The following is a 27031-nucleotide window of genomic DNA, read 5'->3' as shown; positions in this document are numbered from 1 at the left end:
TCATAAATAGTGATTTCCTCTGGGTACAGCTGGAACTAAGAAAATTAATAAATAGATAACTAATCTCTCCCACAACAGCACACCTAGGATAATTTGAAGCAATTATTAAAAGACTTCTCCAGGTTTGCAAGTAAACTTCCTTCTCAATAAATGATTATAAATTAAATTTGACAGGAACTTGGAGCAAGCGTATTCAAATCTGTTCAATTGAGCATGAAATATGCTTTGTAGAAATACACAGAGAATTCCAGAAGTGCCTGTTTGGGCCTCAGCAAGCTGGGGCAGTTAATTATAAGTGGGAGAGTGCGGAATAAAAAGTTGCAGATTGCATTTTCTCCACTTCATTTCTTTAGAAACAACTGAGTTGACCATTTCTTCACTTCCACTCTCTTGAACAGGAAGAATTTATTTTTTTCTTCTACCATTTATAATTACAAAATACAATCCTCAAAAAAAAAAAAAAAGAAACAAAACCCTAATGTCAACTTCCCAAACCAATTCTAAAAATTCCTAGAGCCTGGCTGGAGGGTCTAATGGCTGGAAATGAGTGTGTACTTTGGCCCCCCGCCCAGAAGAGTAAGTGCCCTCATGTGTGAAAATAATGTTAATACTGGTTATGGGCTGAAATCCCAGTGGAAAGAACATCAGCTGCAACAAATTGTCCGGTTAAACAAACTGGAATCCTGCCAGTCCTAGAGCCAGGACACCCTTCTACTTATTCTTCAGGGCTGGGGATTATTGCAGGTACCAACTGCATAACTCCAGTTAGTATGAGGACCTAAATATTAAGGAATTAGTCTGCTTAAAAAAAGTTAAAATGGCTTTAATTTTTAAGTAGGTTTGGGTTAGATAACAGGAAGAAATTCTTTACTATAAAGGTGATATTGGCACAGGTTGCCCAGAGAAGCTGTGGCTGCCCCATCCCTGGAAGTGTCCAAGGCCGGGTTGGACAGGGCTTGGAGCAACCTGGGATGGTGGAAGGTGTCCCTGCCCTGGAATGAGGTGAGCTTTAATGTCTCTCCCAACCCAAACCATTCCATGATTTTGTAATAACTTGGTGTTGCCAAGCCGAGTGCATTTCCCAGGCTCTCCACTCTGAACTTTGAGCTGGGGAAGCACATTCATTGGCCAGTGCTTGGAGCCTGACTGAGCTTAGCATGTCTATTAAAAGGCACAGTGATCTTTAGTTTTCATCAAACCATTTGTTTTAATTCTTTCCCCACTGTACTATAAATACACAGATCAGTCCATGACCTCCTGCCTGGCTCCTGACAGTTCCTGCAGCTTCAGGCTCAAGGAGAATTGCAAACAGTTGATGTAGAGGAGCAAAGTGAAAGTGCTTCATTTATGCCAAAAGTGAATCACTTTCATGTGAAGAGCAGTGGAAGTGCAGTTCTTGGGGGTGGCCTGGATGTGGATCAGGCAGCTTTGCAGGTGACAATGTTTCATGGAATGTTCTGGGTTGGGAGGGACCCACAAGGATCATGTCATGCTATAGGCTCTCCAAGTTTGTTCTGAAGACCTTCCTTTCTCCTTTTCCATGCCCTCAAAAGCTCATGGAGCTGACAGCATGTGTATCAAGCTCTGGGGAATAAATAAGAACTTGAGAGCAAAAAAACCTTGGGGTGTACTCGTAATTGCACCAATCATGCCGTCAGTTGAGCCATGAAATAGCTTTTGTTCTTGTGTTGGAGAAAAAGTTTTCTGTTCCAGGCAAGGCCAAAGATGCTTGGCAGGAGGGAAATTTTCTTCAGAAGAAAATTGAATTTCTGTTATTACAAAGCATAGAAGAGGATACCAGGTTTATAATATCCTGTTGGGGTATGCACAGGAAAGCTAAATACTCAGAGACTTGATTTTTAATAATTAGTTTCAATCCCCATTGGAAGAAAATGATGGGTTTGGAAGTTTTCTAAGTGAGGCATTCCAAACCCCAACAAACCAAAATGCTTCTTAATCAAAACAAACAGTTGCTGAACTTGGTGTCTAGAAAATTTCTCATTTGACCCTATATTCAAGCAGAGTCTACAGTGTAGAAATGGACACAGAGACAACAAAAAATACTTTTATTTCACTAGCTGATATTGATGCTGAGATAATGAAATAAATTGTTGTTGAACTGTTTTTATCCAGGACCTCATTCTGGGATTCTTTCTTTTTTTGTTGGTTTTTTTTTGGGTTTTGGTAGTTTTTTAGTTTTGTTTGTGGGGGATTTTTTTTTGACTTGATGCAGACACTTGCCTCTAAGAAAAGTCACTTTATAATGAGGCTGCAAATAAAGTTTTTAAACCTGTACAAATTTGTATGTTAGATTGTTTCACAGAACTAACTACTTACTGTTCTCCTTATAAATGTTTACAGGTCTCAACTGATAAAAAACATCGAGCCTTTTATAAGCTGCTGCTCAAAGCAGACACTGATGTTATCTTATAAATTTGGATGTGGAGGGAACTCCCCAAAATGTGTACTTAAATTAAATGCTTTGGAATGAAGTTAATCTGCTGAACCCAAATTATTTCACGTTCCTTTTGACAGTAACACATCAGGGGAGGCCCAGCTGCATGTGGATGTGCCTGACTCCATCACCACCTGGATCACGGAGGCTGTGGGTCTGTCTGAAGAGAAGGGTTTGGGCATTGCCAGACAGACAGAGCTGAAGACATTCAAGCCTTTCTTCATTGATTTCACCCTGCCCTACCACGTCATCCGGGGGGAACAGACCAAAATCCCACTGACTGTTTACAACTACCTGGCTGTGTGTGTAGAGGTAACAACCCCCTCCTTTTGCTGAACAACTCAATTCTGGTTTATCAGCAGAACCTCATAGTGATCCACAAGTTACATTAGATAAGGTACCAGCCTAATGTAGAGGTAAGCTCAGCAGAGGGGCCTTGAAAAGATAAATATTGCTTTTCAATACAAATATAAGTCATTGTTTTATTTACTTTCAGCTTGAAACACATGTAGTGGTCTGGAGTATCTTGCAGCACTTCAGAAGTACAAATATTGAAAAATATAGGGAAAAAATATAGAGAAGACAATTAGGAAGCTCATTGTGAATCACAGAAGAAATTCCTTCGTGATTGGAAAGCTGCCAGAAGTAGTTGTTTTGGTTTTTTTCCCAAGAAATCCTGTCTCCCAAGATGTTTTCTTCTCAAACTCATTGTCTCCCTACCCTCAGTAGTATCTCTCAGAAATACTTGTAGAATTGCTGAGCTGAAAGTACTGCTCTCAGTCAAGTACATGACTAGAAAACTTGAAGAACAAATAAATCTGTATGTTGTGATTTTTGTGGAGCATTTTGTGGCTTTCAGAATTCTTACAAGTGGCTTTGCAGCTGAAATTTGTAATGAATTCCAAAATTTTCACAGGTCCATGTGAAGATTTCTGTCCCAAAGGGCATAAAGTTTGTTGGACATCCTGGGAAGCACCATCTGACAAGAAAGAAGTGCGTTGCCCCTGGGGAAGCCAAACCCACCTCTGTTGTTCTCTCCTTCAATGAGCTGGGACTGAGCAACATCACTGGTAGTATAGAACTAAAAACAGCTTGTTGCTTGAAAGAGTTTTACAAGTGTTTCTTTTTATTTCTCTTTCGGCAGAAAATTCTTGTTTCTCTGCTACCCCAAAGGGGAATTTTTTATTCCACTTGCTGCCAACTTGGCTTTTCAACCTCATTTATTGTAGAAACACATTCTATACCTATAATGCACAGAAGAGCCTGTTACAAACATCAGGAGATTCCCTGGTTATCAGTTTTCCTGTTGTGATATTTGCTCACATGAGGTTGGACCTGATAGATTTCCCTGAAGAGAATTTTTAAATTTCCCTGGGAATTTTTAAATAAGAGAATAACAACAGATTTTGTACATCTTTCAACAAATAATCCCAGTACAAATTGGCCAACACCGAAAATTAGAGAAGAGTTTCTTTTTTGCCCCATGACTGACCAAATATTGCCTGGTTTTAGATGTGATCATTCAAATATGGCATAAGGGTAATAGGAGAGAGCTGTATTTCCAAAACACTTGATGTACTGGTAATTAGCTGTATCTAATTCGTTCAGATCTTCTCTTAAGCTCGTGGAGATCTTCCTGTCTCAAAATACCTCCTGCTTTTCCCTTCTATTTCTTAGCAAAAGCTTTTGCTTATGGTGGGACTAATTGCTGTCAGGATGGCATGCAGAGCTTAAAGAATGACAAACACTCAGAGGACACTTTCCTGGACAAAAGAACCCCAATGGGAGTGGATTATGTTCGTAGCAGTGTGATTATTGAGGTAAGAAAATAGGAATTTGCAATAATTCAGATAAAAATGGGCAAATTGTGACAGTTTTTAGGTAACCAAACATGGATAGGTTTATCAGAATCCTCAAATTGATTCGTGGTTTGTTTCCATGGTTGGAAATAATGTAGTGATACTTGTACAGAAAGAGCCTATGTGGTTCTGAGTTTACCTGGTGACTCTTCAATACTGTTCAGGAGAAAAAGGAATGGAAATTTTATTGGATAAACTTACCCTGTTAATCTAAAATGTACTGTGCTGTGAGGTTCTCTGCTGGTGGTTGGCACATGGTGTCATCTCTTTCCTATAAAGGACATAAACAACTGTACAGCAGCAGAATATCATTTCTGTGTTTTCTAAGTAAAACTGAGATCTGTTCCTGCTCATCCAAGCCCTGTGGGTTTATGTGTGGATTTCTGTCTTTCTATAGCCAGAGGGACTGTCTAGAGAATACACCTACAGTGTGTTCTTCTGCCCAAATGGTAAGTTCATGATTTGAATGAGAGATTCAGTTTGTTTGATTCAGTTTTAAATAGAAACATTTGGCTTCCTCTCCTTAAAAAAAAAAAAAAAATTAAAATTTTTGTGTCCGTTTCTCTGTGATTGATGAGTTATGGTGTGTAGGAAGAATTTCTGAATAAAGAGTCTTTCTAACTGGGCTGGCTAATTATGAATTTGTTCTAACTGCCCAAATGATTTCTGGAAATGGCCATTAAATTCCTTTACTTTATGAAACAGTTTGAGTATTCAGCACTGTGGACAGTAACTGGGACTGTACTATATTTTCAGTTGGTCTTTTAAAATTCAGTTCTGGAATCAGTATGTCCTTTCTGCCAGAGATTTGGGTAGCTCAGAATTGGCTCCAGTAGCTAAACAGAGCTGCTTTTGACTACTAGATTTGAACCGAAAAATCACTTGTAGACTTCATGAGAAATTCAACTGAGCAGTTTGAAGTCTTCTTTATTTGAAGGATGTAAAAATAAAAGATGAGAAGAAACATCCATATTTACTTTCATAGTTTGTTTTAAGAGAAGCTGGAAAAAAACATTACTTAGGAAAGGTGTGTTTGTTTAAATTTAGTAATCAGCAGTGGGTTATTTTTGAAGTCTGTAAGCTCAGCTCTAATTCTTACAACATTCCATTATTTTTCTGGCTAGAGAAAATCCATATATCTACACCTAACAAATATGAGTACCAGTACATGCAGAAACCTGCCCAGATGACCCACTTTGATATTGCTGTGAAAGCCCACAATGATGCTCACCTGGCCTTGTCCTCTGGTCCCCGCGACATGGCAGAGATGACAGAGATTGTTATTGGTGGACATCAAAACAGCAAAACATGGATTTCCGTAAGCAAAATGGGTGAACCTGTGGCCAGCAGGGACACACCTGGGATCCTCTCCTGGGATGAATTCCGCAGCTTCTGGATCAGTTGGAAAAACGGAATTATCCAGGTACTGAATTCTTGTAAGGGTCTCAAAGTCTCTTTTTAAACAGAGTCTGAGCACACAAATGGCAGGTTTTCCTTAGGTTGGTGTAAAAGGTAAAAGATTCTCTCCTGTTGTCTCTTCTGTTTTAATTCTTTAATCAGAACAAATCTGCTCAGAACAAATCAGTTTGGTGTGTCCTCAGGACCTCAGTCTTCAACATTTTTAGTCCTTGAAGGTCAAGCTTGTGGAATTCTCATTAAACTTCCTTGGATTGTTTTGTGGGTGGGAAAGAGAAAGGTATTGATCCATGTGCAATGTTCTGTGATGCGCACATGAGTTAGGGGGTCCAAGGACACCTGGCAGAGTGACTCCAAATGTATGTATGGGCTCTTGGAACTGCCTGGTTTTCTGTCCCTTTCAGGTTGGCCACGGTATTCGGATGCTAAATGAGTCTATTATTGTGGAGTGGACAGTCCCCAAACAGCTTGAGGTGAAGTACGTTGGCTTTTCCACAGGCTGGGGGTCAATGGGAGAGTTTAAAATTTGGAGAAAAGAAGAGACTGATGAAAATCACAATGAAGCATTTACTCTTGGAGTTCCCCACAACATAATTCCAGGATCAGAAAGAGCTACAGCTTCAATCATAGGTATCAATTCTGAGGAGGTATCACTGGGTATCAAATGTGAAGAGATACTCCAGCTGTTACTTGCTTCTGACCAGTGTTTGAGTAATGCACACCTGATAAGATAGACATAGGCATTTACACAGGTTTATGCCGCTTAATTCTAGGACAAATGATTTTTTGGGGGGTTTTTTGTCACTTTTTTGAAACCTGTTTGAGTTGACAGTGATTTAAAGTTGATACTGAGAGCTTTGCAGAGGCACTGTCTGTTAGATAGAGTTCACAGTATTTATTTCATAATCATCATAATCACAAATCGTACTGTGTTCTAAACTCACCTTAATTTGGGAAGTCATGGACAATCCAACTCTGAAATGTGGAATTTCTTTAATCCAACAAAAGATTGAAGGGCTAAGATTTAACATATGAAGGACTTCCCACTTATGATACAGTTTATTTAACCGGTGATATTGGTGTAGTCAGGCGGGGTTTAATCATAATACACCAAAAGTCAAGCCTAATACTGAACGTATCACCTCTTTCTCAAACAGGAGATGTGATGGGTCCTACTTTGAACAACTTGGACAACCTTCTGCGATTACCCTTTGGCTGTGGGGAGCAGAACATGATCCATTTTGCTCCCAATGTTTTTGTCCTGAAATATCTGCAGAAAACCAAACAACTCAGTCATGAGGTGGAGATTGAAGCTACTGATTACCTTGTTCAAGGTAACTCATTACATTCACAATTTATAAATGGAGAAAAGTTAGAAGAGAGTTTTACTTGTATCCTGTCATGCTTTCTAATCAAGAGTAGCCCAAGTGATGAGGATTCATCATTTCTTGTAGGATAATCTCACAGATTAACAGATTTTGATGGCAAGACATTTTCCCTTGATACATAATCTGTGTTTCCCTTCAATAACTCTTAGTTTGGATGTTTATTGATTTATCTTTTTTATTTTTTTCCTCAGATAGCTGATTTCTATGTTTAAACATCTTAGAAAGCCAAGGAAAACTAATTTTCTTAAAAATCCATACATTTTTTTGCCTTATTCGTGAATTGTCTTTCCATCACTTTAGTCAGGACATGGCTCTTCTCTGGACTTTCTTTTTTTAACACTATTTTCTTAGTAACATTGTACCCAAAATCAAAAGTTAGTATGCAAAATAGTTATCCTAGAGGCATATAATGAGGGATTTTTATCTGTCCTTTCAGTGTCCTGTCCTACCTCACTAAGCAACTCAAAGCAATCTATCTTTTTCTTTGCACTGTTTTTCTCAGCATTTGTTTAAGAAGAGCCACATGCAAAATAGTTTTATAATGAAGTGCAATTTTCAGTAAGAATTCAGAGATCATTAAAAACAAGAATGACCCAAAGGGACAAAGCTCTCTTGTGTATGAGTCAGACAATAGTCATGTGATGAAATCAGAGGTGACAGGATTAGGTGGTTCTCCTCTGAAAATATAAATATAAAATGGAATATGCCAGATATTTCTTGTATTCAGCAGCTAAAGCCCAGTGCTTCTTCCTTTGCCTGGCTCCACTCATTCTACTTGTAATGTTTTGTGCTTGCTGAGAGCAATGAGGCAAAGGGAATTTGTTAATAGTCCAAGTCAGTGTTTCCTTTGCAACATCTTTTGCTTTTGTTTCCTTTTAAGAATCTGCAAACCTTCCAAGTTTTTGGCTCTAAGCTCTGCTTGCTAATTAACCCTGACAGAAGAAATTCTCAAGAGTTTTAAACTCTTCTGTGTTTATTGGAGCCCTGCCAAGTGCAAGGTTTAGATGGAGAAAGTCTGTTTGCTCACTCCAGAAGGCTTTTGTGACTTACCAAGCCAGAAAACTTCTTCGCTTAGTCATCCATGGTGGAAAGTGCTAATACCCAACAATTCCTGTGTGTTTCCTAAACTTTAGAAGTGGCCTGAGCTAAACCAGTCAGCATTTTTTTCTACTTCCCCACAACACAGTTCCAAAAAAGCAGATGAACAGGGGAAAAATGGGAAGGTGAACCTCTCCAGTGAGTCCCAACATCCACGGAGTGTTTGAAAGGGAAGATTTCAGAAGAGCTAGCAAGACATCAAGTCTGCCACTCCCTACCTTGGAAGCAAAGAAGAATAAGTGTAAGAGCAATGAAGCACAACTGAATTCAAAATGAACATTCCAAGAGACAATGATAAGAGAGGTATGAAGACTCAATGTGTCCATTTACACACTGGAAAGGGACACTTAAGAACTATTTAAGCAGGAAGGGCTCAGTAGTAAATTGAACCTGAGGCCTGCAGAGAAGAAAAGGAATCTAATTTAATGTCACACCTATTGTTTGGAGGAAGAAAAAAAATAATACAATTATTTAGGCTTTCTGCCATCTGTCTGTAGCTGTGCCGCAGTCCTTGGGCAAAGATGTGGTTAATACAAGAGCATCAATAATCTCTAGGGCTTTGTTCCTCCCATTCAAACTGTTCCACCTACTTTCCCTGTGAGCACTGGAAGCCTATAGAGCAACTGAAAAGTACAAAAGTCATGGGCAGTCCTTACTCAGGGACTGAGGAGCTGCTTCTATCTGGAGAGGTCAACAAGGAAGCTTCACCTCTGGAAATGAAAAACTAGCCCATTCTCATGAAAATATCTTGTGGTGTGGAATAAAACATCTACTGATGTGTTGGAGAAATTAGCAAGCAGTAAATGTCTTTTGACACCATCTTCTTGCAGGTTTGACACGTTTCCTTATCAGAAAGACCCACTCTAAGGGGTTTGATTCCAATGGGTGTTTAAGAGCTTTCTCCAAGTGTGTGTTCTGTGTTCCTCAACTCATATATTCCTGTATTCCTAGAGTGCTTTATTAGGAAGAGCAGTTCATGGTTATAGACAAACAGATTTGAGAAGCAAATTATTTTCCTGGTAGGAAGAGCACTTTGACTATCTTTCTTAATTTTCTGTCTCAGAAGACATTTCAGGAGAGAGTTCTTATCTTCAACTTGTTAATAATGTTGCCTAAAACAAGCCTTAAGACAGTCCTGGTAGCTTGGAAATCTTCAAGGGCGTCAAGATCACAACTGTTATTGTTATGTTACAGTTACCTTAAGTTGTCCCAAGCAACAGCTTTGGAGAAAAGTCTGAATCCAGCTGTGCTGTTGAAGGAAAACCATTTTCATCTGTATTGTGCATTCAGTAGAGCAGAAGGAGAGTGGCTGTGGACTTAAGGAAAAAATCTTTCTTTTGATACTGCATTTTTTTCAGAGGAGTATCACATTTCTAACATTTCAAGTGTCCAAAAGGCAGGAGCTGCAGTGTCCCAGATATTATCCTGACCGGATTTCTGGATAAGCTGTATGGACACAGAGCTGGCTCTCACTCACAGCAGAACAAGAGGCTGCCTGGGGCAGCAGAATCCCTTACATGAGTACCAGATGCTCTGAGTCTTCATTCACTTGAAATTCTTGTTTTTCTCTGTGTGAGGATTTTGGACTCCCCCAATTCTTTTGTGACTTCCAGGCTACCAGCGCCAGCTGACCTACAAGAGACAAGATGGCTCATACAGTGCTTTTGGGGAGAGAGATTCATCAGGGAGTATGTGGTGAGTTGCTATTTAAAACAGAGTTAGAAAAGTGTTAAGTGTTTGCTAAATGGGAAAAATACACAGTTGGCTGGGAAAGAAGAGGAATTTTCCAGCTTCTATCGTGGTATTGCACACAGTGGAGAATAGAAATAAAACAGGAAAATAGAAATAAATACTCAGTGAGTACAGAATTACTGCTTCAGTGCTGCTGAACGTTCTTACTACCCTAACAGGTGTGTTATAGTTATTTCAGGACTCAGGAGCAGATAAGATAGTCAGATCTACTGATATGCTGTCTTGGTTTAAGCCCAGCTGGAAATTAAGCACCACAGAGCCACTCGTTCAAACACCTTCTCTTTCCCCCCATCCTGGTGGGATGGGAAGGAGAATCAAAGTAAAACTTGTAGGTTGAGATAAGAACAAATTAGTAATCAGAAATAAGGTAAAAATACAGTAATAATGGTAAATTATAATAATATTGACAGTAATAAGGCAAAACACCAAGTGGTGCACAATACAATTGCTCACCACTCACTGATCAATGCCAGACCCTCCCTCCTGAACCCAGATGGGCCCCTCTTTCAGGTAATTCCCCCCAGTTTATACACTGGACATAAAATTCAGGCACAGAAACCCTATTTAAGGTTCCTATTTGGAAGTGGAGTAGCAATTATGGAGTATTTAGGCACCGAATTCCATCAGGGAATGGAGCTTCACCATTCACCATGTACAGAGAAATGGGCTGTCTCTAGAAGTGGCTGAGGCTTCTACCAGGGTAGGGAAAAAACACCCTACCAAAACCAACTCAAAACCCCCCAAGAATTCTTATCCCGTGTGCTTTATATCCCCTCATGGATGAAATGGGGTGGATTTATGCTCTGAGAATAAGAGCGGGACCTTCAGAGTCAAACAACAGGAGAGCCAGAAATTAAGAAACTAAGGAATCAGCTCATCTCATTATGTGCTCCTGGGGACACCATGGCCTGGGGGGTTTCTGTTACATCACCTCAGTGTTGCTGACTCTGACTCAGCTATAGTGGATCCTTGTCTTCATTCATTTGCCTGTGCTGTCATCTGGCTTCTCTGTCTGCTTCGTATTTTGGTTTTAACTGATTTACTTCACAAACTCATTGGAGGGGAACCACCACTGCTGCTGCCTCACTGTTTCTGAGACAGTGAACTTTTATCTCAGCTCCGGCATCTCCCAGTCCCTCAATGTCCAATATGGTGACATGGAATTACTTAACACTTGAGAACTCCCCTGCTAGGCCATGTTTGCTACCCTCCCATTCCTCAGGGGCTTGTAAATGGGATGACTCAATCTCTCAGAGCTGGCCAGTGCTCACACTTTTTGTCAGAGGTTTAGAATTCCAAAAACACTTCTGGTGCTTTCTTAAATCTTTATTCTCTATAAAGTCTAACGCAGCCTCAGACTTCAGCAATGGATCTGGATTTCTTATAAGAAATATATTGATTCTTAATTTAAAAATATTGATTCTTGACTTAAAAACTTTAGTAATTTAGGTGGAAGATGAGCACTTATAAAAAAAGAACTATATTTCAGGGTGTGCCACAACTACAACAAATATATCTTTGAGTATTACTTTTCAAGTTAGTTGACCCCTAACCCTGTTCTTATCAAGAAGTTTGGGCAGTGTTCAGGTGCTTTTACAAATGAACTTTCTAACAACAATATTTAATGTTTCCCAACATGATTTTTTTTAATTTGTGCTTTCTAAGAATGTTGGTTCTCCCTTACTGATAGTTTATTCTAAATTTGTTTTCTCAGTAAAGATGATACATTCCTATTTACAGGCTCACGGCTTTTGTCCTCAAGTCCTTTGCTCAGTCTCGTGGGTTTATTTTCATTGACCCAAAAGAACTGACAGCTGCCAAAGACTGGATCATCCAGCACCAGAAAGAAGATGGTTCTTTTCCTGCTATGGGCAGGATACTAAATAAAGACATTCAGGTAAAAACCATACAGGATCCAAATCATGCAACAAGAATGTTTTTGAAGTTATTATCAAAGCATGAAGTGATGCAGTTTCCTTATGCTCAATATGAAATTTGCACTTGAATGGCTGGAAGAAGCAGGAGAATTTCAGTTTAAACAAATCTGTCAGAATGTGCCTGTGTGGTGTCCCCAGAGGAGGGAAAGCAAGATGTCCAGTGTTACAAAACACCTGAGTCCTGTGTGCACTGAGTGAGTCCTCAGGCCACTGCCAGGGACAATCTTGGGTCCAACCAATGTTGGATTGGGTTCCTAAATTTCCTACTCTATGTGCCAACCAAAAGAGATTCTGTGATGCCTCAGCTTCTCTAGTTCTAACATGTTCTCTGTCTTGTTTCAAGACTCTTTTTATCCAGTGTCCTCTTCTCTAATTTTCATCCAGTGGTTTGTGTTGTTTGCCCGTCCAGGGTGGAATCCATGGGAAGATCTCCCTGACAGCTTATGTGGTTGCATCTCTTCTGGAAACAGGTGTCACCTCTGAGGTAACAAAAACTCAGTTAAAACAGCTCTCAGTTTTTCATGTTCTATGAAATTCTCTCTCTTTTTTTAAACTTCACTTTACTGCTGTTTGCTCTCAAAGGTTCTATGATCAGTTGAGTGACAGCATTCAGGTAACAGAGGGTGCTGCAAAGCCTTGAGATTATTCTAAAGTTAAGGAATCTGGTCTGAATTTATTCAAGGTGATCTCCCACCCCCCTACCATCAGCTCATGATTATTCTACCAGAGCAAAACACTTCCCTGCAGCCTCATCCCTCAACCTCTTCCAGAAATTCCTGCAAAAAGTGTTTTCTGCCTTGTAACTTCAAGGTGTGATTTCAGCCTTTGCAGATCCTGGTTGCTTGCCTAGAAAGGCTCAGAAAACCTGGCTTAGTGCTAACAGCAATTTAACTTGGGGATACAGCAAACTCCTGTGGTCTGGCTTGGCTGCTGTGGCCAAAAAGCTACTGCTGTTGGATTACAGTGCCTTTGGAGAGCTGCTCTCCTGCAATATGTGGGATTGAGGGCTTTGCAGACAAGTCCTTTTCTTCCTTGTAGTGAGACAGAACAGGAGCACTACAGAAAAGAGAACAGCTATGTCAGAATGTGCAATTCCACTGCATGATTTTTGAATTAGGAAAAAACCCCCCACAATTTCCAGTACAACTGGTGTTTCAGAAATTCCTTCTTAAAACTCACGGTAAAACAGTGCTCCTGTCCTCTGTATTTTTGCCTGCATGCAGTTTCACTAGGATGGAGATGCTCAGATGAGATCATAGTTAAACATTCCCACTATTTAGGACTGGGAACATGTCTCCTTGAGCAGGCCATGGATCCAGCTCTTCCCTTGCTCTTCAGCAGCCAAGGGAAAGGGGTGGGGTGGGTGAAGGGTGTGGACAGGTAGAACTGCCTGGAAGATGAAAGGAGGAGGATCCTGGAGCATCTCTTGGTGATTTGCACTCAGACAAAAGGATTGTCCATTGAGGCACAACCCTGGGAGTCTGGGGAGATGTTGAAATAGCCAGTGCAAACAGAACTATCCCTTCAGGAACTCTGATAACTTCAGCACTTCTGATGTGGAGCCTGAAGAGAAATCATCCTGCTGTTGCAAGCAGATGCCCCCTAACCCCTTGTTCTTGTTGGAGTGGAAGGCTTTCAACCTTATTAAAAATTCAGAAAATCCTCCAATTCTCCCAGAGGAACTTCCTCCTGCCCTCCAGTGCCCCCCTCTGAGCAGTGATGTGATGCTCTCCCTGGGTTGCAGTGTGGCAAGACAGCCCCAGCATTTTTACTTACTGGAAGTGCATTTTCTGTGGATCTAATGGTTTTCCATGGAGGAGATTTGCAAGTGTTACTAATGATCTTTGCTAGGAAATGAGGAAGGGGAAGGTTAGTGCTACAGGGAAATCAAAGGAAACCAAATTACATCAAGTCCAATTAAATTGTTTCTATAAATTATTAGAGCCACGTTCCTACACGGTGAGGTCATTGAGGGAGTTAATAAAACATGTTTGTTGGCTGCAGGGACCCCTGGGAACCTTGGCCTTTATTGTCCTCTGGCGTCTGCCAGACGCTCCGGAGTGTCAGGAACACAATCAAACCTACAGTGGAGAACTTGCTTCTGCTCTGTTCATCTGCCTTGCAGGGGCATGGAATTTCTTCAGCTTCTGCAGAGAGCAAAATGCATCTTTCCTAGTTCGTTGATGGATTTTTAGTGTTTTTTGGCTTTGTTTTTGGTTTGTTGTTTTTTTTTTTTAAATGGACATGATATAGTGAGTGATAAAGTGATTCTAACTTCTGAGATGTAGAGGCTGGTAACATGTCTGGGCTCTTTTCCCCAAAATACAGGAAGAAAGAACAGCTGTTGACAAAGCAAAGCACTTCTTAGAGTCCAACCTGTACTCAGCAAAAGACCCCTACACCACTGCCCTGACTGCCTATGCCCTGACCCTGCTGCACAGCCCCTCTGCAGCAGTGATGCTGCGCAGGATGAACAGCATGGCCATCACCCAAGGTACTGAGCTCCTGGGCCACCCCAAGCTCTCAGTCCTCCTGCAGGAACAAGCAAATACAGAGTGAATAAGGTTCTTCCTCCAGAGGGTGGTTGGGCACTGAAGAGGCTCCCCAGGGCAGCGGGCACAGCACCAAGGCTGACAGAGCTCAAGGAGTGTTTGGATGATACTCTCAGGCACAGGCTGTGACTCTTGGGGATGGACCTGTGCAGGGCCAGGAGTTGGACTGGATGATCCATGTGAGTCCCTTCCAACTCAGCATATTCCGTGAATGCTGTGTTTGAGTTACTGGAGAGGATGGAGCCTGTGAGATGTTTCCTCACAGCACAGTTTCACTTTGTAACTGGGGAGGGCTGAGACCTCAGTCCCACTGATGCTGAGGGAAGACAAGTGTAGCAGAGGCTCTGCAGTGCCTTTCCTGTCCATGACTGTTTGCCCTGTAACACCTCACATTCCCTGATGGTGTATTGGTGTATTTTAATCCAAAATCCAAGAATTATCTAATTTGTCATGTTGAGTCATTTTTGCAATTCAAAGGGAGCCTCTTGCCCAGGGACTGCTCATCTGACAGGAGGGACAGTGCAGTTCAGGGCAGGGACGGAGTCAATTCTAAAGGGGAATTTAACTGTTCCCACACACAGAGGCTCAGCTGAACTCCTGGTCTGATAACACACATATCCCACCGTCCTCTCTTTCCAGATGGCTTTACACACTGGAGCCTCACAGGAACTACTGTTGCTGATGAAGATACTTTCATGGGATTTAATGATGGACTCTCTCAATCAGGTACTTGTAGTGCAAAGACAGAGACAAAAGAAAGGGCTGCATCACCAGCCCAATGGCTGCATGAATTTTATTGAATTGTTTTTATAATAGAGGGTATTCTGAAATTGTCAGTCAGTCAGGGCAGGGGCCAGAGGAAAGGAGAGCTCACAAAAAGCGGGTAATGTTATGCTGAAAGAACAAATGAGACAGAGCAGGATGTGGCCCAGAGAAGGATGGGCTTTTCAGCCCCAGCTATCTTGCCAGGTTTCACTCCAGTTTTATAAAGACAGAAGAGTGAGAGTCATGTGGGATTCCATCAGGAAGGAATCATTTGAAATGGAAACCTGAGGGAAGTCAAATACATTTAATTTTAGAGCTATTTATCTTTGTGTTTTCAAATGGGCCTAAGGATTGTTCACCAGTCCACTGACGCTTCAGCTGTTTTTCCAGACTTCAGCTGTCAAAGCCACAGCAACTGTTGAATCATGCTGTAATTTTCAAATCACTTAAAGCCACTGACAGTGGATATGATGTAGGTGCACCAGTGTTCAGGAAGGATGTAGCTGGATATGGAATGAAAATCTCGGGACAGGAATACAGTAGGGACGACAGCAAAGTAGAACTGGAGTGGGAGATAAATTCCTTATGGGATACAATCAAGTAGAAAGAAGGTAATCTGTTATGTGAAGGCAAGAACTTGTGTTGGAAGCAAAGATATCTTTGGAAGGTGATGTATCTTGGGTGCAGACATATTTTCCTGTGTTTGCTTCTACAGACTCTTAAAATTATGGTTTTCATTTTTCATTTAATGAATATTCATAGAACTATCTGTAGATCTGCCTAGATTTTCACTTCTGGATGGTATTTTGATATTTTATATTTTTTTTAATCCCCCTCCCTTTCAGTTGTTTCTGCAGAGGTGGAAATGACATCCTATGCCCTTCTGACCTACACACTCCTGGGGGATGTGGCCTCTGCGCTCCCTGTGGTAAAATGGCTTTCACAGCAAAGGAATGCCCTGGGAGGATTCTCATCTACTCAGGTGGGCTGCCTCTGGAAAAAGATAGCTTTGATTCATTATCATTTGATTCAGGAATGCGGAGTTTTCATCTAGAGTCCAGACGGAAATTGTTTGTATTCTGGTAAGAGGAAAAACTTTCCCAGATTGATAATTTGAAAGGAACCCAGACTCGTCCTTGTCCTCACAGATGCCTATGACAGGAAAAGTGAGCAAACCCCTGACATCTGAATTAAGGAAGATTCTGCTACCAGAAGCTGGTGACTGTAGAGCACAGTTGTTTGGAAGTTTACTCCTGTGTTCTTCACTATTCTAATCTCTCCTGCTTCTGATCCCCAGGACACCTGTGTGGCCCTGCAGGCTCTGGCTGAATATGCCATCCTTTCTTATGTTGGAGGAGTCAACCTGACCATTTCCTTGGCTTCTACTAATCTAGACTACCAGGAGACATTTGAGCTCAACAAGATGAATAAAAAAGTCCTCCAGACTGCAGTGGTAGGTGGTTTTGTGTTTGTGTGGCCAAATTTTTAAAGCAATCCATGTGAGCTGAGTTCCAACTGAGGACTTGGATCTGGAATGGTAAAAGCACAAGTTAAACACTGAGATCTGGGGACTTTCTGGGGGTTTATGGTTGGGTTCTAGTATGAAGGAGGCAGCGCTCAAAATTAAAGGCATTTTTCACCCTATTTTCACCCCTGAGGCTTATTTTGTGTGACTGCTTTTTTCTGTCATTGTAAATGCAGGTGGCTGAAAGTCACTTCCCTTCTGCAGTCTCCTTTATAACCATAAAGATATTTGTACAGGATAAAGCTGAATTGACATTAATTTCCATTCTGAGTGCCATGTCTTATCTATGTCTTAACTGTGGATTCTCCCTAGATCCCCAGTATTCCCACAGGGCTGTTTGTGAGTGCCAAAGGTGAAGGCTGCTGTCTGATGCAGGTAAGGCTGCCATGGGGCTGGAGAAAGGATGTGAGCAGATGATCTCTAAACTCAACCTGCTTGCTACTTGTAACCCCATTTTGCTATGAGAAAGGAGTTACACTTGGAATTTCTCTCAAAGTAATGATGTAGTGTGGTGTTGCTTTAATTTATAGAAGTAAATGTGGTGGTGCTAGCGTGGATCTGGTCTGGTTCAGCTTTACCTCTATAGAACTATGTGGTAAAGCCTCTGCTGCCTCTCTTCCTCCCATTCCCTCTCTCTGAAGAAATCTGGTGTTTATTCTGGTCTTCAGGGAGTATTTGTAGATGCTATGAAACACTGGGGTCTAATAAACTGATCTGTTTTGCTTTTCCCCCTTTCTGCTGCAGATTGACGTCACTTACAATGTACCTGATCCTGTTGCCAAACCAGCTTTCCAGCTCCTGGTTAACCTCAAGGAGCCAAAGTCAGAGCAGCATCTCCAGGCTCCCAACCCCCTGAACTCTGGCTCTCCAGATGAGAATCGCTCTGAAGCCTTGCACAGGGAGAGGGCTCTGGGGGATGATGATGACCCAGCATCAGACCAGGACCATCGGGAGTACAAAGTCATACTGGAGACATGCACTAGGTAGGAAACGCCAACCCTGTTCCTCACCAGAACATTTAGTTTCCTGATCAGCATCACCAAATTCTTCCTTGCTGCGCTGTCTGTGTCTCAAACAGGGTAAGAGAACTTTCAGCTACCGTTGTGGGCTGTAGGACAGAGTCATCCCATGATCATTCTTGAACGTTCCCTGCTGGCTTTGAGCATTTTAGTGCCAAGTGTATGTCAAACATAGAGAAGTAAGAAGAAATTTACAAAAGTGGCAACACCTTGGGTTTTTATCACTAAGTTTCATTATTCCCTCTCCAAAACCTGAAGATGACAAATGGAATGTTTGAATGCTTGTATCAACAGGAAAAGAAAAAGTTCTGGATTATTTTCTAGGTCTTCGGTAACAGGCTTCCTTTAGCAGCCTCAAAGAGCGAGGTAAATTCAACTGGTTAACTAATATCTTAATTGTGTCAATAGTTTTATAAATATTATTGATATGACTTTGTTATTTGAGTTCCTTACTCTTCAGTTTTGGATACCAAAAACCCAAGAGGAGATGCTTATTGCCATGGTATGAATTTGGAACCTGGTAAAGGCAAAATGCATGCAGAAATTTGTTAATAAGTTTTCAAAAGCTCATTCCTTGTTTCCTTGTTCCCTATAAAGAAATTTAAAATAATTTTTGAAGATGGCACGAGCCAGAAGTTCCATTTCTAGTTCTCAAAGCACTTTGCAAAGACATTAGTAGTTCTGTCTCATTTTACAGTTTGGGAAACTCAAGTTATTATTATATGAAAAAAAGGTTGGCTATAGACAAACAGCAGCAAGAATCGTTTCTGACCTGAATTCAATCCACTTACATATTTTGCTTAATCATATCAGTACTGCTGCAGGTGTCAGGGAGTGCTGATCTCTCTATAAAATGTTTGGATATTTAAGGAGGTCGTTGGAAATTTGGCCCAGACAGGGAAAACCACAACCAAAGTAAATAAGGAGGGCTTACAGCAGGAGAAACCATTCCCAAGAAATTAGTAACTAATCTGCATATGTGTGACTTGGAGTGTGGCAGGTAGTGGGGGTGCTGCTTCCCTGAAACAGCAGAAATCAAGTGAAGGGTTTGGATGTGATTCATGAAAATGGAAAACTCTGGCTCCCATATCAGTTTATCTCCTTCCTTCCTGCAGAGGCCACACAGTGACTGCAGTCCTGGACACAGTTGCTTCATGCAAAGCTGGGATCTTGTTTTCCGTGTCACAGACTTGCCTCTTGCCCCTCTCGCTGTGTTGTGGCACAGACTTTACCTCCCAATTCCCCAAGCCTGGGAAATCTTTGGCCAGGAATTTTTGGTGTAGTTGAATTTTTCCTCCCTCCACTGAGAACAACCAGTGACGAGCAACTCAATCTCACCATCCAAAAGTTTGCCAGGGCCAGACTGGCTGTAATAACACAATATCACTGTCCCAACCTCTTCTCCCCCTGCCCGAACTTTCAGCTTGTTTTAGGGAAGGGTCAGGCTTATAAAGTCTTGTCATATCAGTGCCTTGAAGATGCTGAGGAGGCTGCCCTGCATCAACGCAACCCCTCTGCTGATATTTCTGAAACTCCTGCCCTGGGAATTGCTGGAGCAAAGGCAGAAATTTGAGAGGAAGCCCGGTGCAAGGAGATGGATTGCTTGGAAAGAAAACAAAAGCAAACGAAATCTTCCTTTCCTCCCCTTCTCTCAGTAATGATGCTCTCAACTCCATCATCATCTTATTTAGGCACATGAAGAGAGGAGTGTCATCTAAGGCTGACAACTGAGATATTATGAGCTGAGGGTGTTCTCAGAGTGTAATGAATTGTTGTCATGCTCAGTGAAGTCATTTGGGTGCTTTTGAGGAGTTAAGGAGAACACAGGAATGTGATATATAACAGAGAAAGGGGAAAATGCAGGCAAAGGGACACTGTGGTTTATTAGGGAGTATGTAGCGTGGAGTTAGGTCATGGAGTTAGGTCAGAATTAAGAAGGGTTAATGTCTGTGGGAGCCTGTCAGGCCTGGAGTTACTCACCCAGAGCCAGCTGGCTCTGTCCCCAGGCCACATCATGCTACTGCAGGCGAAGAGCTGGGGTGGGGTGTTCCAACCTCAACCAGTTCACCCACCCACCCCCGAGGTGGGGGGTCTCCAGAGAGAGGGGCCTCCAGTTTAGAGCTGGCAGATTTGGTCCTGGAAGCTGTGAACTGTGTTTTCTCAGTGCTGGGCATGAGCTAATGAGCCCTCCTGGGTCCACGCTTACGGTGGTGCAGCTGAACAGCAAACAGGTGAAGTGCCAAGGGGGAAGAGCTCAGAGCTGGCTGGGAATGCAGAGAAAAGGAGCGTTGTTCTGGGATTAGCAGGAGCTGGGTTAGGATGTCGACTCTTCTGCCTTGCTGCAAAAATTGAGATTTTGCAATGGTCCAAATAGACTTCTTTCCACCCCTTCCCGTGTGGGGTTTTTTAATGAACTCTTCAATAGTAAGAACTCTGAATTTCAGTGGGTTTTTGGAGGCTTCATTAATAGTATAGAAGATAATATGGGCAATGAATTCTTTAACATCAGTAACTACAGAGTGAGTTTGCTGACTTGTTAGCAAAGATACTTTTCTCAGTGTCAATTAGATGCTGGAGGGAAATGGCCTTCATGAAACTCCAGGGTTGAATGACTCTGCCTGGTGTTGGGAAGTAACATTCCTCTTCCACCACAGTCCATGTATATCTACTTAAAAAAGAACAACAGTTTCTTTTGCTTCAAGGGCTGTTTTCCTTTTACCAAGTACATTTTCTCAGTGATTGACTGAAAAAGAAAGCAAGCAGCCCCACGGGTGACATTTTGCTGCTTTTCTGCTTCCATTTCCCTGGACATCTCCTACATCTCTGTCCCCATGAGTTGGGCATAATTTTGTTGAATAAAAGCAGAAAAGAGGATTTTGTAAAACCAAGTAGTCTGTGCCTTTCCATAAGCACTTCAGAGAAAAGTAGATCCTTTTAATAATTCTTTTTCTTCTGAAATTCATTTCGTTTGTTCTCCATCCTGAGTTGTCCTTGTGTCATTTGTTTTTTCGGCTGCTGAGTTGGTTTTTATTCCTGTTTTTGTTCCCATGGGAAGATGGCTGCACTCTGGATCCTCAAACATGGCTGTCTTGGAAGTGCCCTTGTTCTCAGGTTTTCGGGCAGATATTGAGAGCCTGGAGCAGGTAAGATGCTGGAATGGGAATGCAAAGCATGACCTTGAGCTGGGATATGAGTGGGAGGGATTCCCTTTTGGGGGCAAAAGCCATTTAATGCCAGAGCACCGCTGAAAAGATGGAATTAAAATGAGGGGAAGGCACGAGATTTCACTTGTCAAACCTTATTTCTCTGAAATGAATAACCAGATGTTCTGAGCAGGATGAACAAATGCACCACCAGGGCCAGGGAAGGTTCTCCCTGAGCCAGCGCACAGTAATTAACTGAGATCCCTTGGAAAAGCTGAAGTGCAAATGTGCTCTAACAGGAGCTGTTTATGGCTGCTTAGTGAGCTGTGTTATCTCCAACATCTGGATCCCATTTCTTTGGAGGCTCTATGTCTTGGAATTTTTTGCCTTTTTTTTTTTTTTTTTTTCTCTCCTCTCTGCAAGAATCATGTTTCCTGCAGCCAAGCTGAGGTGGACAGCATGTGCCTTGTGCCCAGCCAGCCCTTTAGGGCAGATGAACTGTAATCTTGAGCTTTGCTTTAGATTCGTGGAAGCACTGCATTCCTTGCATTTTGTGGAACATTACATTCACTGCTGAGGTTTTTATGCAGCAAAGAGTTTTTAAGGACTATTTAACCAAAGAGGTGTAAAATCTCTGCATCCTTGAGAACTGGTAAAGAGCTAAAAAATGTTTTGCTTCCAAAAGATCTCTTCTGTTAATAAGTTTTTCTTCATTATACTGGGGGGGGGAGGGATTTGGGGAAGTAATTTTAAAGTAGAACCATGGTAAAGAATGGGCAGTTTTATTTGACATCCTAATTCAAGAAAAAGTGCCCATGGCTTTGTATTCTCTAGGATTTCGCTTGATCTGGCTAATTTATATTATTATATTATAGATTACATATTATATATATTACTTCTATTATATTTATATTTTCTTGGGGAAAATGAGGCAAATATGTGCCTCTGGAGTGGCTGACAATCCATGTCAGAAGCTGCTGTCATACGGTCTCCTGGGCTGTCACTGAGGCCACAGAAACTTGTGTATTAATCCCTGAGAAGGAATTGGATCCTTTCAGTGTTAGGGACCTGTGCTGGAATATTTCTGTGTTAATCAGATATGAAATTATTCCTGTAAAGAGAAATATCGAAGTTATTTGTATCAGTTCACAAGCTGCATGTTGAGAATTCTGTTTTCAAATGTATGCATGTAAAACACACCAATTTTTATCTGCCTGATGACCTTCTGGGCTTGATATTCTCTCTCACGTGCAACAAACAGTGCAACAAACTGAATATGATTATCAGGTGAGTCAAGGCCACAGGTAGGAGTCTCCAGTATCTCCGTGGTAAGAGAAAGGAGGACAATCAGGTGAAGGGACCTGCAGTGGGTTTGGTTCCTGTTTTCTCTGCTCCTACTGAAGGTGCTGGAGTCATTTGTACTGCTGTCAGATAAGTTCTCTTTATGTAAATAATGGCAGAAAAAACATGGGTAACAACCTGGCTTAAGGCAGAGAGCTCAAAATGGCACAGGAGGAGAACAACAGGATGTCTTTATGGTCTTAAACCTCTGGAATGTCTTATCAGTGGAGGGAAGGAGTTGAAAGAAAGAACATAAAGGGATTTTGATTGCAGAAGAACAGGAAAATTGTTAGGTTAAGGAACAAATCCCTGTACTCATTACAAAAATAGGAGTTCCCATCCTCCAGGCTGTACTGGGCAAGTGTCTACTTCTCTGGGGTCATCAGGGTACTGAGTTAAAGGTTTCTAAGCTGAGGACCTGAGAAGGTCTCACATGTTTATGTATTATTGTGCAGGTTCTGTCCCTTGGGTCCCTAAACACTTTTTCCTTTGCCAGGGCAGCTGTGCTCTGCTCTGAGGTTGTTTACAAGGCTGGGCCAGACACAGGTGTCCCAGAGAAAGACTTGGAAACCAAATGTGCTTATTTTGTTTGTAATTACTACTGAAAGGCTGCTACATGCAGCCCCTCCTGTGCTGTGTCTCCTGGTTTGCACTAACCTCTGTCCAGGGAATGCTGCACATGTTCTCAGCTGCAGAAACACTGAAGATAATTGTAAATATGTGATTAACATTAGGAAGCCGGATTCTGATTCCCCAATGAACTGGCTCTACAATGTTTCAAGACACTTCTGTTTGGGGTAGAAGCCCAGAATGGTTTGGGTTGGAAGAGACCTTAAAGCTCATCCAGTTCCACTCCCTGCCATGGACAGGGACACCTTCCACTAGCCCAGGGTGCTCCAAGCCTCGTCCAGCCTGGCCTTGGACACTTCCAGGGATGGGGCAGCCACAGCTGCTCTGGGCAACCAGTGCCAGGGAAGAAGCACCATGAACACTTTGTTCTGTCCCAGTCCCAAGCCTGGCCTGGGTGGAAGCACACAGAGGGTTAAAACAAGCTGCCTGCTGCTGCACATGAATTATTTTGCCAAAGCTGATCTCTCCAGCACACGAGGCTTTCTCCGGCACTAAGCACATCAGTTGGTTGTGCTTTTCCTTGTGGCATCTTGCCTGAATCTCATGTTTCTGCCTCTGTGGGTAGAAAGGCAACAGTACCAGTGTAGCCCCAACTGTTCAGGTCTCTGGGCATGGAATAACGGGTGGTTTGTTTTCCTTTCTCTTCCTGTCTTAAGGGGAAATGAGCTGATTCTCCTTCTTAACTGGTAAGACTGAGTTCCTGCAGCAGAGAGCTGATCAGTCCTTGCAAAAGCCAGCAGGATGTCAGGGGCTTCGTGCAGTGCATTCTGCTTCAGGGCTTGTGGGACACAAGAAAGCTGGTTCAAAACACAATTTTGGAACTTCGTTGGGCAAAGAACTATGTAGTTGGTGCCTCATTTTGGAGAGAGGATTGAATTCTTGGGAACCAGCCCTGAGGAGCATGGCCTGTTCAGCTCATCAAAAGGAGCTGAAGTGTTGCCCTGATTACAGTGGGCAGTCTATTCCCATAACCAGATCAGAACTGCTTCCTTTGGGGCAGTAGGAGATTTTGCTAAATTCAGAAGAATATTGCACCTTTGAAGGGGAATGTTCTCCTTGAAGAGCTAAATTCCACCTTTCCTATTGCAGAAACGCTTTTGCATCTCTAAAAATGAAATGTGGTGACAAAGCTCGAGCAGATCTATAGGTAGGGAGCAAAGATGAGACATAACCCCACCTGCACAAACACATCTGCTCTGGAGCCAAGCTGGGAGACCTGAGGGTGTTCACCTGGAGAAGAGAAAGCTCCAGGGAGATCTTAGAGCCCCTTCCAGTGTGTAAAGAGAGAGAGAGCTCTCTTCAGGCTGGGAGAGCTGGAGAGGGACTTTGGACAAGGGATGGAGAGACAGGACAAGGGGAATGGCTTCCCACTGCCAGAGGGCAGGGTTAGATGGGAGATTGGGAAGGAATTCTTCCCTGTGAGGGTGGGGAGGCCCTGGCACAGGTTGCCCAGAGCAGCTGGGGCTGCCCCATCCCTGGAAGTGTCCAAGACCAGGTTGGATGGAGCTTGGAGCACCCTGGGCTAGTGGAAGGTGTCCCTGCCCATGGCAGGGAGTGGAACTGGATGAGCTTTATGGTCCCTTCCAACCCAAACTATCCTGTTATTCTGTGATTGTTTCATGGCTATCAAATGTGGGCCCAAAATAAAATTCATCCACTGTATTAGTTTCATGCTGTATTTTGGACACCACCTTCAGCAGAGGCAAGTCCCATCATTCCCTGTGCTGTGTTTCCCTGCCATCCCAACCATTCCCTGTCCTGGCTGTGAGGGCCTGGGCTGTAAATCACATTTCCCTGTGCGTGTTTGCCCTCTCAAGGGAGCAGTGTGGGAGCAGCAGCCCCACGTGCAGCCCCAGGGCAGCACTAGTTAATAAAGGCTCTGTGCACACCCAGGGCAGCCCCGGGCTGTGCAGCCACAAATCCTCCTAATAATGCTGGGTGTCGACAGGGTCAGGAGGTCACCCTAGGCTGGTATATATCAAACCTTACCAGAAAAAATGCGACTTTAGCTGAGCTGAGCAGTTCCCAGTGGCGCCAGTCCTTCTGAGCCCTCATAAAAGGACTGTCTGCAGCCATCCACTGCTGAGTAATAACAGCCACTACCAGGCCCCTAAAATTATAAGGACAAATTAAATTGGCCCTTTCCATATTGTGTGGGACTTAAACATATGTTCCTTTGCTTGTTATAGTAATAGCAGGAAGCTTGGGAGCAGGGTTTTACAACTGGGAGCACTCTGCTGAGGGAAGGCACAGTTAAAGCCGATGGTTGCAGGTTTGGGCAGATTTCAGTGGAAATGCGTTTTGCTTCATGTAATTCTAAATAATAATAATAATAATAATAATAATAATAATAATAATAATAATAATAATGCTTTGTTCCCCTTTCCACAGAGTTTTTAGTCTAAGGTCTCAAAATAACTTAGGAACACTAAAAGAAATACAAGGGAATATTATCCCTATGTTACAAATGGGATTGTCTGACAGAGGTTAAAGTAATGGGACTGAGAATGAAAATATCTGCTCTGACCCTTACTCAGTTCCCCAAGCTGGGATTAAAACACAAGATTTCTTTTCCACAGACCCTCATCATCCCCAGTTTCTGGATTAGATGCTTTCTACATGGCAGACATGTTCTGAATACAGTTTATTGCAATAGTAATGACTGATCAGGCAGGACAGTCATAATATTGAGATATTAGTATTCCAAATGCAGAAACCACAGGAATAAATTCTGGAAAATTTTAAATAAAGCTTTGTAGATATGGGAAGTACTCTTAGATCATGTTCTGATATTCCTTGGATATGCAGATCATCCCAAGAAATAAAAAACAGAAGAGGTGAGTCTGGAGGCCTGGCTGGTACAACGCAAATCCCAAATCCCTGGGCCTTGGAGGGACAGAAGATGAGGAGCAGAGGCCTGGCCTGACCCCATTCGTCAAAAGGGAGGGGTGCCTGGGGCTCTTTCAAATGGCTGCTCTTTTCAAATGTGAGGATTAATTTTACTGGCAGAAGAATGTTTTGGATTTTTCAGCTGGTGGGAGAAGGGAACCTTTAATACCCAGCGCGATTCCCTGGTGATCTGAAGGAGAGACTTTATTGAGTGTTTTGGGATCTCCGAGGTCTTGCTGGAGCCTTGGTACTGAAAACAATCTGGGAGCTACTCAGGAAGGGGGATAAATTCACCAGGGACCAGGAAGAGCCCTCAGCATTGTGCACTTTGCAAGCAATTCCTCATCAGGTCACAGGGAAGGACACAGATGGCTTTTCCTCAGCTGTGTGACAGCAACTTCAGTCCTCTTTCCATTTCCCTTCTCTTATGGAAACATCCTTTGCCTGCAGAAGAAATCCCTGGGGTTTAATGTCTGATCAGTTTTCTAAGCAGTCTGAAATCTTTCTTATTCTCTTGTTTCTACCTCATTTCTGTAAAATGAGATGAAACTAAACCTGTTATTTTTTTTCCCCAGTTATTGATGAACAAGCAAATTGGATTAAAAAGATATGAAGTGGATGGAAGAAAAGTCCTATTTTATTTTGATGAGGTAATGACTTTGTTTCTTATAAAAGATGACTGAAAGGCAAATAACCAGTGGATAAGGCACAGGTACAGTGTGTTGGTGTTGATGGTCCCTCACAGGTGAGGGTCACCTTTAACTGGCCATTTGCTTGAGCTTCATTTGATGCGTGTGAGTTGGAAATCAAAGCATAATGGAGACAGGTGATTACCTTCAGCCCATAGAGCATTTCTAGGCATATATCACTTAGTTTTTGCCTCAAAATAATCTCACTTTCAGGTACAGCTAGCATTGCTAAAGGCAATTTAATCACACCACAGACCTGAGAGTGGAAGATGAGAGCTCTCTTGGCTTGGTCAGCAGCAGGAAATTGTTAGTTGGTCAACCAGCAGCCTGCTGACAGGAGTGGTGATGGGTGACCAGCTGGAGTGTCAGGTTTGCCGTTGTTGTGTGGCAAATATGTGTTTTAAAGGTCGTGTTTTAATTCATCTTGTTTGGCTTGTATTCATTATCTCTGTCTCTGTACTAAGAATTGGAGGGGCCTTCATGCTCAGCATGCTACATTAGAGCACATGCTGTGTTTATTTGTCTCTCTCTTCACTTAAAGTGCAGGTTTTGAATCTTTTACGTCATTTCACA

At 42.3% G+C, this 27031-nt stretch overlaps 1 protein-coding gene across 1 annotated transcript in view; it reads left to right on the top strand.

The window, feature by feature from the left end:
• CPAMD8 (C3 and PZP like alpha-2-macroglobulin domain containing 8) overlaps window positions 1-27031 on the top strand; it is a 52329-nt gene that overhangs the window by 16966 nt on the left and 8332 nt on the right. The window contains exons 20-37 of the mRNA XM_051810454.1: window positions 2536-2767; window positions 3372-3525; window positions 4133-4275; window positions 4712-4763; window positions 5439-5737; window positions 6135-6360; window positions 6888-7064; window positions 9830-9911; window positions 11709-11865; window positions 12315-12389; window positions 14234-14399; window positions 15097-15183; window positions 16068-16204; window positions 16520-16675; window positions 17060-17122; window positions 17492-17730; window positions 20822-20909; window positions 26345-26419. Of these exons, the coding sequence (XP_051666414.1) occupies window positions 2536-2767; window positions 3372-3525; window positions 4133-4275; window positions 4712-4763; window positions 5439-5737; window positions 6135-6360; window positions 6888-7064; window positions 9830-9911; window positions 11709-11865; window positions 12315-12389; window positions 14234-14399; window positions 15097-15183; window positions 16068-16204; window positions 16520-16675; window positions 17060-17122; window positions 17492-17730; window positions 20822-20909; window positions 26345-26419 (2608 nt within the window). The remainder of the gene's footprint in view (window positions 1-2535; window positions 2768-3371; window positions 3526-4132; window positions 4276-4711; window positions 4764-5438; window positions 5738-6134; window positions 6361-6887; window positions 7065-9829; window positions 9912-11708; window positions 11866-12314; window positions 12390-14233; window positions 14400-15096; window positions 15184-16067; window positions 16205-16519; window positions 16676-17059; window positions 17123-17491; window positions 17731-20821; window positions 20910-26344; window positions 26420-27031) is intronic.

This window comes from Manacus candei, unplaced genomic scaffold, assembly GCF_025592945.1.
Source record: "Manacus candei isolate 608988 ecotype Guabito, Panama unplaced genomic scaffold, ASM2559294v1 h1tg000078l, whole genome shotgun sequence".
Classification (NCBI taxonomy): Eukaryota; Metazoa; Chordata; class Aves; order Passeriformes; family Pipridae; genus Manacus; species Manacus candei.
The sequence above is the reverse complement of the archived record's forward strand: the minus strand, read 5'-3'. Positions and strand labels throughout refer to the sequence as shown.